The 17,390-nt window shown below is 37.4% G+C and overlaps 1 protein-coding gene across 3 annotated transcripts; it reads left to right on the forward strand.

Moving 5' to 3' along the window:
- The first annotated feature begins 64 nt into the window (after nucleotides 1-64).
- On the forward strand, nucleotides 65-16,481 carry LOC149500275 (netrin receptor UNC5C). 3 transcript variants are annotated; one of them, XM_089736694.1, is made up of 10 exons: nucleotides 65-591; nucleotides 5,391-5,849; nucleotides 7,537-7,715; nucleotides 8,584-8,662; nucleotides 9,559-9,729; nucleotides 10,245-10,388; nucleotides 11,226-11,360; nucleotides 11,998-12,118; nucleotides 12,626-12,741; nucleotides 13,219-16,481. In XM_089736694.1, exons 1-10 carry the CDS (start codon nucleotides 471-473, stop codon nucleotides 13,383-13,385), a joined length of 1,692 nt encoding a protein of 563 aa, XP_089592820.1. In that variant the 5' UTR covers nucleotides 65-470; the 3' UTR covers nucleotides 13,386-16,481. The 3 variants fall into 3 exon arrangements, with proteins under 3 accessions (XP_089592820.1, XP_089592822.1, XP_089592821.1); XM_089736696.1 differs by having other exon boundaries at nucleotides 78-591; nucleotides 12,650-12,741; XM_089736695.1 differs by having other exon boundaries at nucleotides 78-591; nucleotides 10,248-10,388.
- Nucleotides 16,482-17,390: the final 909 nt, after the last annotated feature.

Consider the following 17,390-nt stretch of genomic DNA (forward strand, 5'->3'; position numbering starts at 1 on the left):
ACAATGTTACATGTGAATGGTTACTGCATAAGAACGGGATTCAAGTCCTATGATCCATCGCATCAGTGGCACGCGGAACGCCGCGAGATGCACATGTGTGTATATAGAATTAAAGGAAAAATATTTTCGAAAACCGTTACATAAATTAAATATTGTAAAAAAAAAACATTTTTTTGTATTTTTGAATTACGAATGTGACGTTACGTGTTGTGCTTTGTGAGTTGAACAAAATACATTGACTAGTGTGTTGAAAATTGTGTATTATGTGCGGAAGTCTGACTACAGAGCTGTTTGTTGTCTCAAAAAAATGTGTTTTATTTTTTTAAGTCGCATGCCATTTGATATGTTGTTAGCGTGATATTCGGGAATCGCATATTTATTTTCAATTTCAAATGAACCATCGTGATAATTTTTTTATAAGATAATCTAAATTAAAATAGTCGATTCAAGGTACTAAAAAGTTTTTTGCGATGGACAACTACGCGAAAATGTTACAAATGGGCAGCGCTCTAAATTTCGAAATTAATCTATTGAAATTGATTTGGATTACGTCCATGATTACAATATTCATTGGCGAAGTAAAAAACGGAGGTGAGGGTTATTCACTTATTTAAATGTGTTATATTTTAATTTTAATACAAGCTTAATATTATGAATTATTGGCGCTAAGCAGTAGCTTAGCTGTGTACTGGTATTGTCAATGTCTATGGGTTAGCGTGGTCGTCTGCCTGGGGAGACAATAAAATAAAAATACAGATAGTTCATTAAATAAAACACCACAAGTAAAAAAAAATCAGTAACTCCCAGGCATCGCTGGAGTAACTATTAAACGCAAAAATGCCGGTAAATTTAAATACACGCTATATCAACAATGATTACAAAGCTCATATCAGCTTTGTATTCATTATCACATCACAACAAATATTTAACTATAAAAAAAAAAAACTTAAAACCATTGTGTAACCTACCATTTACCTACACAGGTACTATTAGGAATACACATTATATAAGAGATCTTAAATAATTTTAATATTTTCACTGGTGGTAGGAGCTCTTGCGAGTCCGCACGGGTAGGTACCACCACCCTGCCTATTTCTGCCGTGAAGCAGTAATGCGTTTCGGTTTGAAGGTTGAGAACTTAGAACTTATATCTTAAGGTGGGTAGCGCATTTACGTTGTAGATGTCTATGGGCTCCAGTAACCACTTAACACCAGATAGGCTGTGAGCTCGTCCACCCATCTAAGCAATTGAAAAAAGCTCCCAAACTAAGCAAACACTTTTTGATCGGTAGGAAGGTTCTGATTCAATCAAGGCATTGTCTTCAAACAGTAGTCCACTGAGTTTCTCGCCGCATTTACTCAATGTGTCGCGATTCGGTGGTACATACTCCGAACTACTGTTTTTGCTAAGGCCAGTTTGCAATTTCTCTCATGTTGAGCCCTTGAGCTCACCTACCCGTCCACGACAAGCTGGAATAACCTCTGATGATATCAGCGAACAGGAGGGAAAATAAAATCATTTTACTATCTGCCTTGTTTGAGATGATCCCCTCATCTCTTTTTTATCACCGCACCTCCCGCCATCGGAGCAGAGTTCATCCATATTATCTGGAACCGCTGCGTTCATCGACAGTGCGTTTCCAGAGGTCTTTCTTGCCACGTACCATCCGGCTATGTAATGAGCTCCCCTCCACGGTGTTTCCCGAGCGCTATGACATGTCCTTCTTCAAACGAGGCTTGTGGAGAGTATTAAGCGGTAGGCAGCGGCTTGGCTCTGCTCCTGGCATTGCTGAAGTCCATGGGCGACGGTAACCACTCACCATAAGGTGGGCCGTATGCTCGTCTGCCTAAAAAGGCAATAAAAAAAATTCCTAACAATGACCCCACGCTCTGCCCCCCATCGAAACGAAACTACCCTTTTGCTCTAAAGCAGCGGCCGGGGAACCGGGGTAAATTACCCCAAACGGGGTAAAATTTAATTTTGGGGGTAAAAATGAAACTTTTGTGAGTAAAAAGTATATTATATTGAAGTGAAACTTATATTACTATTATTACCGATATGTAGTACTAGGTATTACATTGATAAATTGAATAAATTATGTTTAAATTAAATTTTTAGTTATTGTTTTCTTTTCAAAATTATCATGGGGGCTATTATAAGAAAGATGCTAAAAAGTAGGTAGCGATTTCGTTTTTTTTGTTCTTCGCTATGGGATAATATCAACTTACACAAAAATTTTTTGGGGTAATAATTAAAAAAGTTCCCCGACCGATGCTCTAAAGCAATTATGTTTTCTAACTTTAAGGGGAGGGTCACCATTCTTGTGGAATTGTGACTTCGACTTTATGTATTCACGTTGTCGGGTCTATTACCGCTAAAAATGCTCATTTGTCTGTTATCAATAAACAAAGATACATTTTTAGCAAACAGGTATTTTGTAATTTTACAAATACAAAAGATACGAATGGTGATACAAACAAAAAAACAAAAAGTACACCTTTAAAGTGATTTCAGTATAGTCCATTTTTTTTGTAGGTAATTTGTATAAATTTTGTTTGTTAACATAGTTTATTAATCGGCATATCTTTCTTCTTAGTTGGTCTCTTCTTCTTCTTGGTGCTGGGTTGCTGAAGTTCGAGTCTAGCTTGAAGTGTTGGTCACTTGATGCACTATGCTTCTCCACTTCTTCCTGTCCTCAGCGATGTTTATAGGTTAACCAAATAGGCTAACCAACATTAGTATATCAATATGAAGAAATCCTCGGCAGTCCGTTAATTATAATATAAGCTCCGTGCGAATCCTTGCCCAAGCTAGTACAATATAATCGTCGTGACCTAAAGGATAAGGCACCGATAAGGTTCGAATCCCGCCGGTAGGTACAATTTTTTCTAAAGAAATACGTACTTAACAAATGTTCACGATTGACTTCCACGGTGAAGGAATAACATCGAATAACATAATAAAAATCAAACTTACAAAATTATAATTTGCGTAATTACTGATGGTAGGAAGTCTGCACGGGTAGGTACCACCATCCTGCCTATTTCTGCCGTGAAGCAGTAATGCGTTTCGGTTTGAAGGGTGGGGCAGCCGTTGTAACTATACTGAGACCTTAGAACTGATATCTCAAGGTGGGTGGCGGCATTCACGTTGTAGATGTCTATGGGCTCCATTAACCACTTAGCACCAGGTGGGCCGTGAGCTTGTCCATCCAGTAGATATATAATATACGTCAATCTTGTTTAAATAAATTAATCCAAGGATCTTCACATTTATTGTCACATTACGAAGCTGATGCATAAAAAAATGTCATTACATTTGATCTTTCAAGTTTGAAACTAGTTTGAGATCGGCCGGAATTTTAATTAAAAGGTAAAGGGAACGAAATTAAAGATGCTCTTTCATATATTTTTATTGACACAAATGTATTTAGGCTCATGAGTTGACGGGACGCACGGCACACATCGTAGAACCATTTTTTTTTATTCCTTAGGTTAAGATTAAGCCCTAGGGCTTCTAGCTTCTAGAAGCTATGTTAATCGTGACTGAGAAAGCCGAAGAAAATACTTTAATTAGTACATTTTGGAGTTTCTTATTTTGTTTTTTTTTTTGTATTTTTATGACAGCGATGTATTACCGCCGACAATGCTTATTATAAGTCTATACTTATATAGGGCGTATCAATTAAAAATATTTACATAGCTTTTATTTCTCTGCGGGCGACCGATTCGTGAACAGAAATATGAAAGGTCAGTGATTGGGAAAGGCATTAATACACGCTATGTTTAATAATATTGCAATTATAGCCTGTATTTATTTCAGATACTCTGATCAATATGTATGACTTTTTTTATTGCATAGATGGGTGGACGACTTCACGACCCACCTGGTGTTAAGTGGTTACCGGAGCCCATAGACAACGTAAATGCGGCCATCCACCTTGAGATATGAGTTTTAAGGTCTAAGGAAAAAAAATCGCTGTGCCGGCCCCACCTAGTGGGATAAGGTGGATAAAACAAAAAAATTAGAAATAAGTGATTTCACTCAAAGTTTTCGAAATCAGAAGCGTAGTGTCGAGTCGAATAATTAGTTATTGCAAAAATCTCTGTTGTATTCATTTGTCTTGCTATCTTTCTTGGCATAAAGTATCGACATAAAGTATCGATAAGTAAAGTATTGTAAGGATGGGACTAAGGTATTCAAACGACTGATCACTTCTGAGTATGATTTATTACTGCTTTCATAATTAAACGTTACCTGTTTATATAAGTGCTTACTTACGACAGGTGAAAGACTATTTGGTTTAAGCAAAAATTTTGCAACTTTGAGCCAGCCATTTGAGTTGCGTGAGGAGAGCCATTTAAAGTTTAAAATTTCGAAACAATATCATATCTTTAGCTATTTGAATGGAGTAAACTTAATTGAAGTTCAATTAAAAACATCAAACTGTTGATGCTAATACCAAATAAAACGCACCTTTAATTGCAAAGAGAAATGTGTATTCAGCGAAATGTCGCTTAAATAACTTAAACTAAATAGCCTTTTACCCCTTCGATATAACTCCATTACAAAAAAAAACTTTATAATGACAATAAGCAATCAATTAAAATTTGAAATTCTATTTGAAGCCATGGATATCCGACTTTGTGTCTCTAATGCTCAGTATTGTCCTGTCTATGACTCATCCATTAACAGTAAGGCTACACATAATAATGGCGACTCCGCATATTCCCATCCTGTGTTTACGTATTGGGTTTTCATATCATATTAGTTTGATGTATGGTTGCTTGAAGACGAAATGTATGCTTTCTTTGGTGTAATGGATAGAAGATTTAAAAAATGTTACAGTCCGCAAAAACCTCAAAGTTCAAAAGCATTTTTATTTTTTTATTTTTTATTGCTTAGATGGGTGGACGAGCTCACAGCCCACCTGGTGTTAAGTGGTTACTGGAGCCCATAGACATCTACAATGTAAATGCGCCACCCACCTTGAGATATAAGTTCTAAGGTCTCAGTATAGTTACAACGGCTGCCCCACCCTTCAAACCGAAACGCATTACTGCATCACGGCAAAAATAGGCGGGGTGGTGGTACCTACCCGTGCGGACTCACAAGAGGTCCTACCACCAGTGATAAACCACCAGCATACACAGGAATGACGTGTGTGCTCTATTACAATAATTTCATGCAAAACTTTTAATTCTATAACCCTTAGGTAACTGCAAAGGAACATTTGTGCAAAAAAGCATAGTGTGAAAATAGAAAATATTAAAATATCTGCATTCTATCTTTGTTCAGTATTCACAATATAACTTCTCTTCGCGAATAAATGGTAGAGCTGATGTTGATTGATGGACTTGATATGGTTAGAATAAAAACATTGTTACAGATCCAGAACCAACGACAGCAAAAGAACTAAGACCTGAGTATATACATCCAGACGGTCTACTAACCTTCGACCCTTACCTTTCCGACATCAAACCTCAAGAGGAAGAAGAAGAAGACGACTATATACCTTTACCAGAAAACGATGAAACAATTGATGGTCTTCCAATATTCTTATTAGAACCTAAAAACTCGTATGTCATTAGGAATAAACCAGCCACGATTCTCTGTAGGGCTGCCAATGCTCTTCAAGTGTTCTTCAAATGTAATGACGTGAGAACTGATAAGACAGTACAATACGAACATGTGGATCCTCAGAATGGAGTGAGGGTGGTCGAAGCAGAGCTAAATGTGACCAGAAATGAGCTAGATGAATATTTCGGTGGAAAATACGGGTGTGAGTGCTACGCTTGGAACAGTAAGGGGCGGATTCGCAGTCAGTCCATTTTCATCGAATACGCTTGTGAGTACTTATTATTTTTATATTATTTATAATTTCGCATAGATTACAGTTTATATCGTTTGCTAGTGTTGGGAAATTCTCTCAGGTTGGGACCGTGAGCTCAACTACCCGTACGCGCGTAGCTGGAAATTTATATTCACATATTATTATCTATCATTTGTGTTCACTAGATATACCCTGCTGAATATAACCATGCCCAAAATATTCTAAAAATGACCAGTTGCATGCAGTGTAAATTTAGCTAGTTCCTTAATCCTTTTGATCTTCTTGACATTATTGTGATGGTCGAGAGCTAGAAATCTACTTCTTAAGCGGAACGCAGGTTGACCCAAAATTTTTTTTTTATTGCCTTTGTAGGCAGACGAGCATACGGCCCACCTGTTGGTGAGTGGTTACCGTCGCCCATGGACTTCAGCAATGCCAAGGGCAGAGCCAAGCCGCTGCCTACCGCTAAAATATAAAATATATAAATCAAAAGACACGATTTACAAAACAAATAGTAATATAAACATTAAAGCCTTTAAATGCCTTAAGGGCTGAACACGGACAATCGAAAGCCTTAAACATCTCACTTTCACTAACCCACTTAGCAGTAGCACCCTCTAAACATAAACGGGAGCTAGTGAGCATTCGTCAAAGTGCAAAGTGCTTGAGTTAACGAGCGGAAGTAACGTTTCCTGCACATAATGGTTCCGCTACCCGCCCCTAGATGCGGGGGATGAAAATAAAAACAGTCGTTAAAAATTATGATTTCACTCTGTTCAATGGTCTCAAAGTCTATGTTGTAAAAGTTTCGAACGCCTCGTTCTTGAGGTGATTTTGGCTCGATGCGATGTTACGGTAGACCTTTGAATTCCGATTCTTGGCTGTTCTTTTAGTAGGGATCTTTATGTCAACATATTTTAATTATTTTGAAGTTAAGCATCTTTTATGTACAATGTAGTAGGTGTGGAGATGGTAGTGATTCAAATTTTTATATTACATAGTGTGAAGAAACATGGCTAAAATCTCCGAGGTTTTTAGGGCTTTTCACTGCAGGTTTTAATAAATTAATACGCATAGAGTACTAGTTTTTATTCCATTTTATTTGTTCACATTATCACTTACATATTTTTTTATCCTCAACACATTTGACCCAAAATATGCTCTATGTAATTCCACCCACAATGCACTTCTCAATTAGCATTTTTAACGAAGTTCATTGATAAAAAATGTATCCTCAATACGAGCGGAACGTTTAATATCCCAACTTGTAACAATTCAACATAAATAATAGTTTAAGAAAACTAACAAAATACGCTTTTATAGAAAATCCAACTAAAAAATAGAAAATAAATTTTAATAAGTTTAAATTAAAAATAGTGTAAGAAAAAATATTTTATTGTAAAAAAGCGCTCCTTTTGTTAAACTATAATTTATATTTTTTAGTTGAATTTCAATTTTTATAATTTTTTCTAGTATTGAATTTTCATCGGTCCTTAATAAGTGTACCAAATTTCGAGTAAATCCGACTTTGAAGGGGGTCTAAATCATGTTCAAAGATTCCGTTACCAACATACATAGGTACGTCTGAAGCTAATAATAATAAAAAGCGTACTAAAAACCATGCAGGCTATAGATAAAGTGAGACTTTCTTCATTAGTCAATAGTATAGCATTCTTCTTCTTCTTCTCTTCTACACCAACAGTTATCAAGAAGCATTTCGTGCAGCAACCGCAGTCAGCGACAGTCGAATCAGGCAAGAGCGTCACATTCCGATGTATCCCGCCACAAGCCACACCAGCTCCAAGTCTCAAATGGACAAGAAATGGAGTGCCTATTGAGGCAAAGGACGAAAATTTAGTGCTTCCTCATGTTGGGTTGCAGGTAATGTTTTTTTATATTGCTCTTGTGGGCTCGATCTGATGGTGAGTGGTTACCGTTTTATACTCTCCACAAGCCTCGTTTAAAGAAAGACACGTCATACGAAGCACCGTAATAAAAGTTACATATGTATGAATAATAAATTTATGTTATTCATATTATTGGTCAATTAGTTATAATAATTAGAATTGCGATTGAATCAACTTCAACGGCTATTATTTCACAAAGGGATATTTAAAGATATATCTTGGTTTCTTTATAAAATTGTTTAAAAATTCTTCGCAAATGTTATGTTTAATAAGGAAGATTTATTTTGATTACACAAATTATAGTCAGACGAGTCCACGGTCGCCTTAGTGCTGCGCAAACGAGTTATGAGTTTTCCATATGCAACATCATCGCTTTTTATTCGCATTGTCCAATACATGCAAACGTTCAGGTGAAATGCTTTTTGTTTTAAGCGGGCGATATTTCGCTTAATACCCGACATTTATCTTTGTAATTAAATCAGCATTTTATTTGGTATTAGCATCAACAATTCGATTTTTAATTAGGTTTACTCTTTTCAAATAACTAACGTTTTTTTGTTATGATATTTTATACCAAATTTTTAGCTTTAAATGGCTCTCCTGTAAAGCAGCAAAAAGTCGCTCAAACTATAAAACCTTCCACCTCTCGATACGATATTGTTTTTGGGGCATGTGAGTGTGGACAAACAAAAATTGCATTCATGACCGAACCAAATGTTCTGACCACGTCCGCATGAATGGTCACCGCTGACCGTGCCAATTTAACTAACGCTGCTCCGGTATATTTGAGTGTAATAAGTGCTATATATTAAGGTGTTATCACTTTGCGAATTCAATCACAGGACATGACAAACTACACCTGTATAGCTGAGAACGTCGCCGGTCGGCGCGAGTCGAACGTAGCCGTGCTCTCTGTGTACGGTATGTTTTTAATTTCCGATCCAACAATGGTTATTATGCTAGCTGATACTACAATAGCTTCGTGCAAAGTTTGCAAGACATGACGTTTTATATTTGGCATCATTTCGATAATTTTATCAACTATCGTTCAAAAAGTTCAAATAATTTTATGTAGATATTAATAAATAAAAATAATCTATCACATTTAAAAGAAGATAGTGTAACTTGGGATGTTATCAAGATTCAAAAGACATTCCAAACATCCACATCAGCATTTAAAAGTTATGACGGAATAAGCAAATGTGAAACTTGGAAACATTGCACTATTTTTTGTGGGCAATTCTGTAAAAATAAATTTATTCAGTAAATATTTTGTTTGTATATGAAATAGAAGTGACATAAAACAGTAGCCCGTAATGAGGTCACGTTGAATCTCTGTATAATCTAAACTCAAGGGATTCTTCTATGAACTTAATTTTCAGATTTCATTACTATGCAAAATTACTAACTTGTCGATAATGTGATTCGTTTTTAAAATGTAACAATGATTGATTCATACGCAAATTACAGTTGTCTACTTGCAGCTGCAACAGAAATTGTATTGTGTTTTTTTTTTAATACAGTTAGTTGTATTTGCTGATGACTCTCAAGAAAATACTGGATTTATTTAAAAGGCATTACACGACAGATACGGCAGCCCCAAGAAAACTATTTCATTCAACCATACAATTTCTGGCGCGTGAATTGAAGTTTTTTTTTTATTGCCCTTGTAAGTAGACGAGCATACGGCCCACCTGGTGGTGAGTGGTTACCGTCGCCCATGGACTTCAGCAATGCCAGGGGCAGAACCAAGCTGCTGCCTACCGATCGAAAATCGGATATCACTTAATTTTAACATTGCCAAATCCACGTCACAGTAAATGGAGGCTGGTCAGCCTGGTCTCCGTGGATGCCGTGTCGTTGCGGCTCCAGAATTAGCGGAAGACGTCGCACGAGAACTTGCACAGAGCCTCCGCCGGCCAACGGAGGAGCGCCCTGCAGAGGCCAGGCCTCGCAGAGCGACGAGGAATGCTTACGATGTCAGACCGGTAAGAGTGCGGGTACCAAGACACACTCTTCATGATCGTAGTAGGATGTATTGTTAATCTACACCAAGTACCAATATTCTATTTTTACCGCGAAGCAGTCGAGGGTCTGGTTTGGAGCAGGCGTCTACAGGCATAGACATCTACATAGTAATATGGCTACAGTAACCACTTAAAGAACTAATGTTTTTACTTAAATAAAAAACGAAAGAAGTGAAACTTCTTTTGCGGTGTGTCGTATTGTGGCTTTCTTCATTTTTCATTCTTAAATAAAATTTCTCTTGTAATAAGGAATTCTGTGTATAAGAGAAAACGACTTAGCTGGCTTTCTCCCTCTCTCCAAGGTCGAGTGGTTCGCAAGACGCTCTGCCTACTCTCTCACTCTCGCTCGTCTTAAATCTGTATATTTTCTCTCTGGCCGTCACTTTCACGAGTTAAATTTTACTCTCAACGCGCCTAAAGAAGTTTCACTTCAAAAAATTTGTTGACAGTATAGTTTTATCCATTGTCTATTATAGAAGGTTCGTGGTCTCCGTGGAGTGCCTGGTCCACTTGCAGTGGAGACTGCGTCAGGGTCCGTCGGAGGGAGTGCACCGGAGAGTGTACCGGGTCTACCTTGCAACATGCCACATGCGTGGATGGCATGTGTCCCGCTGGCCTGAGTAAGTTCAAACGACTGGCAGCAATATAGCCTACTGAGTTCTCGTCGGATCTTCTCAGTAGGTCGCGATTCCAATCCTGTGGTAGATTCAGTGAAGCCCTGCTCTTGTTGGGGCTAGTGTTAGCAAAGTCTCTTAGGTTGGATAAGTGAGGTCATCTACCAGCCACTGATTAGATGGAATAGCCAGCGAATAGGTAGGGAACAAAAAGGAGCAGTACCGTCTTATGCGTTGATACTCACTAACCGCAAGGTATTTTGAAAGCCTTCACGGGTAGATAACGTGATCTAGTTTAAGCCTGCCGCAGAACAGACTCGCAACCTCGAGATTTAAAGGTGGTGGCATTTACGATGTAATGTAACCATTTAACACTAGATAGATGGTAATAAAAGATAATGTGACTTGTAAAAATTGTGACTGGTGTAATGTAGAACCTCTTGTGAGTCTGCTCGGGTAGGTACCACCACCCTGCCTATTTCTGCCGTGAATCAGTAATGCGTTTCGGTATGAACGGTGGGGCAGCCGTTGTAACTATACTTGAGACTAGAACTTATATCTCAAGGTTATCTTAAGGTTGTAGATGTGTATGGGCTGCGGTAACCACTTAGCGCCAGGTGGGCTGTGCGATCGTCCACTTATCTAAGCAATAAAAAAAACATAGTTACACTATACACTATAAACAGAACACATACACATACTCGTAGGTCATTAAAGACACTGAATAAAATCTCATACGTAAAGTTCGCGGTGAAAGCTTTAAGGTCCAAACGAAAATCTAAGTTGAAGGTCTTACCGACCCGGAGTTGGTATGGGGTTCTCAGGGGGTCCGTCTTGCCGCAGGGCTGTATAACACTAACGACGTCACTATGTACGTGGGAGTTGGCATCACGGTGGCGATGCTGGTGGCCGGAGCTACCATCCTCTACGTCTGGTGCAGATTTAGGAGCAGGCCCGGCTACACCGCCGCCAGGGCAGGTACAAAAACACTTGATTTTTATATCTTCAGCTAAATCTCTTGGATAGTAATGATACAGTCCTTTTTGGATGAGCATTAAGATAATCTTATTGCTTTAGCTTGATTTCACCGTGTTTTGTATAATAATGTATGTAATGTAATTTTTCTAAATAATCTTAAACAAAAATCTCGTCATTGTTATTGGAGTGTTACCTGTATCATTGTGCATTCATGAATATGACATATAAGAAGTCTATTTTCAACTATTTCCTTAAAAACAGGTTTTTCTTAAAATTAAAATTTTAAGTTATTTCCGTTATAGAAATTCACTCCAGTATAGCTTACCCCATTTTTCCCTGTTCTTCGCTTTGGTTCTCCATTCGTTTCTTGCTGTTTCTATTAATTCCTTGATTCATCTGTTCGCTGGACGACCTCTTCTTTTGTCCATCGGTCCTTCCTATATTGTTGTTTCTAATGTTCATTTTTTGTCCGTGTATCTAACTAGATGTCCTGCCCAACGCCACTATGGTGTTACAACGTACCTGAGAGTACATATCTATCAGCTTTGCTTTTTAAGTATACGCAGCTGAGCATAAGATGCCTTAAACATATTCCACAAGCAATGTTATTGGAGACGGTGTAATCTCATCATTATAGGTACTCCAAAACACATCGGCCGCGATAAAGGTAACGCAGGACCGGACTTGACGAGGGCCTGCAACGAGTATTGGATGCAGGGGCCCGACAATCATTACGACATGCCTCACGTGAGAGACAGGTTGGTTTTATAGAGTGCAGAGTCCTCTCCTGAGATTCGTGATGGGTACAGTACTTTTTAAGCATCAGCAGTATCACACAGAATAAATAATTTCATATCGACATTCTTACAACTTTACAGAAAAGCCATTTCGAAATTAAAATTTCGAAATAATATCGTAACAAAAAATCTTCTTCAGGTATTTGAATGAAGTAAAATTAATTGATGTTCAATTAAAAACATCGAACTGTTGATGCTAATATGCTACTCGTAATACCAAATAAAACGCATATTTAATTACAAAGACAATGTCGCGTATTAAGCGAAATGTCGCTTATACCAAATAGCCTTTCACCCCTGTATGTGTATACTCCCTTTTTTGTTAAATCAAATTCCTAGCGAGTTTTACAGTTTCATTCAAAAACAGAACTATTTGAACTATAGTAAAACTCGCATAGAGTAAGTTTCGACAAAGTTAAAGATATAGGATCTCGTAAAATTCCTGCTCATTGTCATTTACTTCTGTAGTTATTCTACCCCGTTTGGAAACAGAAGTAGACATCAGTCGTCCATGGGAAGTAATCACTACGAGATGAAACCGTACAGCCCTTCGGGAGAATCCGCCTCTAGCTGCTACACAAATTGTAAGTACTTGTTGGGCACATTAATAGGTTAAGGGTATAGTTGATCAGGGATCCCAAAGGAAGCGCAATAAGATACGCTATGTCGATCAGATAGAGCTGATAATCGATTTAAGTAGATACTGAGACTTTAGAACTTATATCTCAAGCTGGGTGGCGCATTTGTGGTTGTAGCTATGGGCTCCAGTAATCACTTAACACCAGGTGGGTTGTGAGCTCGTCCACCCAACTAAGCAATAAAAAATAAAAAATAAATGTATTTTATAACATCATTTTGCAACAAGAGAGAGCACATAATATTTAACAATAGATATGTGTTGTAAATACTACTTTATAATATATTTTTTTCGATGTTAATTTTGTATAAAAAGGTTTCCAGTTTAAACAAACCATAGGCATCCTTACATAGGAATTTTGAGATTCAACAGATCTGGTATTGTAACTAAGGTAGAGATTCCACAATGAATCCTTATCTTCCAGCCCGAACAGTGACCTCGAGGTCCAGCGAATGTTCCTCATCCCAATTAGCAGATTTGGTGACCGGAACCCCCACCCCGGTGTCCAAGGTCGACGTGGCGGTCACCATGCCGACCAGCCACACGGACACCAGCTACAGAGACAAAATATGCTTGACCATAGTTAAATAGGGAACGACGAGAGTTTGAGGGTTGCTTGAAGTACACTGCCGTCTTTGCGAGCCGGTCGGAGGTCGGTGTGGATCAAAACTAGTATTGTAATGCAAATAAAAGAAACAGAACGCTCTTATTATAATCTGGTTGTAATGATCAAAGTATTATGACGAACTAAAGGCTTCGTCAAACAGAACGCGTACTTAGGGCGCGTCAGAGCGTTAAATTGACGGCGCGCTATGACGCCGAGATGTGTTGTACTGCTATGGTAATATACTGTGAAACAGAGCGCCGGCGCTATCAGTACGCAACGCTCTGTCGCGGCGTTAGTACGCTTTGACGCAGCGTTAAGTACGCGTTCTGTTTGACGAAGCCTTAATAAGTTTATTGCAATTATAATCGTAAACAAGTTGCATACAAACTATTAAGTTAATCAGTCGTCTTGAATTTGATAGACATTATGTAATAATAATAAAAATTCGTTACAGAGATAAAACAGTTCAAAGTAATACTATCCTTAAAAAAAATGTATAAAGTTTTAACGAGATATAAAGTTTAGAACTATTTCAATTCTAACTTTTTTGTTTTCGCTTTCTAGACTGAGCACTAGGTCTGTCTCGTCCTGTCTGTTCTTATAACTTCACAAACAACTTTACTTTAAGATGTACGTTTCTCTTAAATCTTTATAATTTGAAAGTTCCTTTTTCCAATTTAGTAATATATTCATTATAATAAAATAAAAAGATAGCGTTTAAAATATTATTTTCCTCCATTTGAGACCTTTCAATATGGATTGAGCTAATAACTTCAGGTTGTCCTTCGATTTCGGAGAACAGAGGAGACGATATCTAATTCTATAATAAATGTAAAATTATATATTATAATATATATTGCATATATACACAACGTATTTATATATACAAAGTTTCACGTTAACGAAATCCTTAGGGAATTAGCTTTATCAGGTTTCTCAAGTCGTAGTCAAATTAAATGTCGGAGTCTGAAGTTAATCAAATTAAACACGAGATAAAACCGTAAAAAACTTTGTCTCTGAATAGTTATGTACTAATTTATATTTTAAGTTAACGCCGCTATCGGTGAAGAGACTGTAAAACTAAGAGTTAAGGTTTATTTTGCTATGGCACAGCTAATGTAATTAGGCATTATATCTGAGGTACCTTTTATTGTTTGTTATTTTCATAAAAATAACGAAATCAACGGGAATATATTATTATATGTATGGATGGAAAATGATTATAATGTCAGCTATATACTGATTTCGGTAATGGTAGAGCGTCGATTTGATTGCTATCTAAATGTAGAAGGGGAATGAAAAAGCTTTGGCTCTTCAAAACAGTAAAATTTGAAGCTTCAACAATAAGTTGAATACCTGGATCTTGGCAAGTTTTCCAAAGTCCACGATGTGGCTTTAGGTCCTATAACTTAAACGAGAGATTAACTAATTGCGTAAAAACAAAGTGTAATTTTATTCTGGATAAATGTGTGTGTACAGAAGATGCAACACAGAATGAAATCTGTGTACCAAACTAAGTTGTTTTATTGTGTAAAAAAAAACGAGCTTAATTTAATATTAATGTTATAATTTAATTAAGAATGTACTTGTTATAATAATACATTTAGGGAGATTCACCAAATATTATTTCTTTTTTTTTTAATTAATAAAATTAATCTGTTTTTTTTTAGTAAATTTAACTACAGTAATATAAAATTTTCGTGGCCGGTATTTAATACTTATCGCATTGTATAGTACTGATTATGTGGTAGCTACTTAACCCCACAGCATTAACGCCATCCACTGGTGAGAGATTTTATCGAAGTCTCAATTCTCAATTACTTTATAGAATAGTTTTCCGACCCCTCTAATCGAAACGCCTGATAGCTTCGCGGTGGAATTAGGCACATGGTGGTACATAGTAGATGTATTAATACCACGAGCTATTTTTTTTTATTGCCTTTGGAGCCACAAGAGCTTGTAGAGTCTCTGATGTAAACTAGTTGACACTGCCAAGGACCATCAGAGCCATGCCTAGGCCTACCGCTAAATACTATTTTTATAACTGTTTGAAGTGACATGTCACAGCGCACTGTTAATACCGAGGGCAGAATCTTCTTCCAGAGTTTCCAGAGATCACGTACCATTCTAGAAGTCGATTCTGCTAAAAAAAACACGCTGTATATTGCATTACTTTACATTTTCGAAAGAGTTGTATTTGTCGTGCTGTAGTGGTGTTCGCCATACATACAGGGTGGTTTGAAAATTAAAATCTGACACGAAACCATTATTTATTTATTGCATTGATGGGTGGACGAGCTCACAGCCCACCTGGTGTTAAGTGGTTACCGCAGCCCATCTACAACGTAAATGCCGCCACTTACCTTGAGATATGAATTCTAAGGTCTCATCATAGTTACAACGGCTGCCCCACACTTCAAACCGAAGCGCATTATTGCTTCACGGCGGAAATAGGCATGGTGGCGGTAACTACCCGTGCGGACTCACAAGCTGTCTTACCATCAGTGAAACATCAAATAAAACGCGTGTTTAAGTTATATTTTGTAAAGTTTGTTCCTTTTTTTGTTTTCCTACCTAAGCTGGTAGCCTTAAAGGGCTATGCCAGCGTAACGGAACAAGGTTTTTTACACTTCACTCAATTAAACGCTATCAAATATAATTGGACGCGTGTACAGTCACCTGGGAGGTACATCTCCTACCTACTCGTCACATTACAGGTAATAATAAAAGTATCAAGTTTTTTTTCTTTCTTTTCTTATAAAATGAAGAAAGTGTGGATGTTTAAAGTTCGGGTAGTTTTGATTGAGATTCGGGATCGTTCTGTTTAAGCGCTGAATTATAGAGCGATTGATATTAAATATAATATAGTATATTTATCTTACACAATAACTTCTATAAACTTAAAAATGATCAATAAAAATATTAAGTGACCAAGACTGAGTGTGTATAATGTCTATTAATAAATTGACATTTTTTTTTTGTTGTTTTGTTCTCCTAATCTGCAATCGATTTGAATAACGTATTAAAATATTTTTATGTATCTTAAACTGTGATATTTTAATAAAGAAAATTAATATTTATTTAGAGTAGTTTTATTTTTGATGTCATTATAAATGTTCGCTGTTCGCTTGAATGAATTTGAATGCTATTTAGCTTGGCCTATATTAGCTACGAGTATAACCTATTAGCTATAACCTGGATTAAAACATAAGTTTTTTTATTTCTTTATTGCATAGATGGGTGGACGAGCTCACAGCCCACCTGTTAAGTGGTTACTGGAGTCCATAGACATCCACCCACCTTAAGATATGAGTGCTAAGGTCTCAATATAGTTACAACAGCTGTTCCACACTTGAAACCGAAACGCAGTACTGCTTCATGGCAGAAATAGGCGGGGCGGTGGTACTTACCTGTGCGGATTCACAAGAGGTCCTTCCACCAGTAAAAAATATACTTTTGTAGCGCGAGTGATGCAATGGCATGTCTGCTATAATAAATACGTCAGTGTGTTTGTTTATTCATAAGTTTACCTACAAATTGATCTAAAAATGGACCAATGAGACAAACGACTCTTTATTTGTATTAAAATACACTGTATTTCATTCTTTAGTCTTATTAAGATAAAAATGAGATTTCTGCTCCATTACGAGATCTTCCAAAACGTTTGATAGAATTTAAAATTCGGCGCTGACATTCTTTTTGCGATGTAAGCGCTTATTCGGAAAGGATTTTACGTAAATTTAGTCCAGAATGGGTTATGCCCCTACCATACTCACTCTAACCGTCGCCATCTAGGCGGGCTTCGAATAGCCTGCCGACCGAGAGGGTCGTGGCGCCGACGACCGCCGGTCCGGCGTCCCGAGGGGGAGAGTGACGGGAGAGATGTGGTCCACACCAAACGCTTCACTTTCCCCCCTTTACCTTTTCATGACTTCTGTCTTATGCGTAGTTCGGACGTGGGTCGTTGAGCGACAGGAGGTTTTAGTCAG

The sequence above is a fragment of the Bombyx mandarina genome, chromosome 22, assembly GCF_030267445.1.
Source record: "Bombyx mandarina strain Sakado chromosome 22, ASM3026744v2".
NCBI classification, from domain to species: domain Eukaryota; kingdom Metazoa; phylum Arthropoda; class Insecta; order Lepidoptera; family Bombycidae; genus Bombyx; species Bombyx mandarina.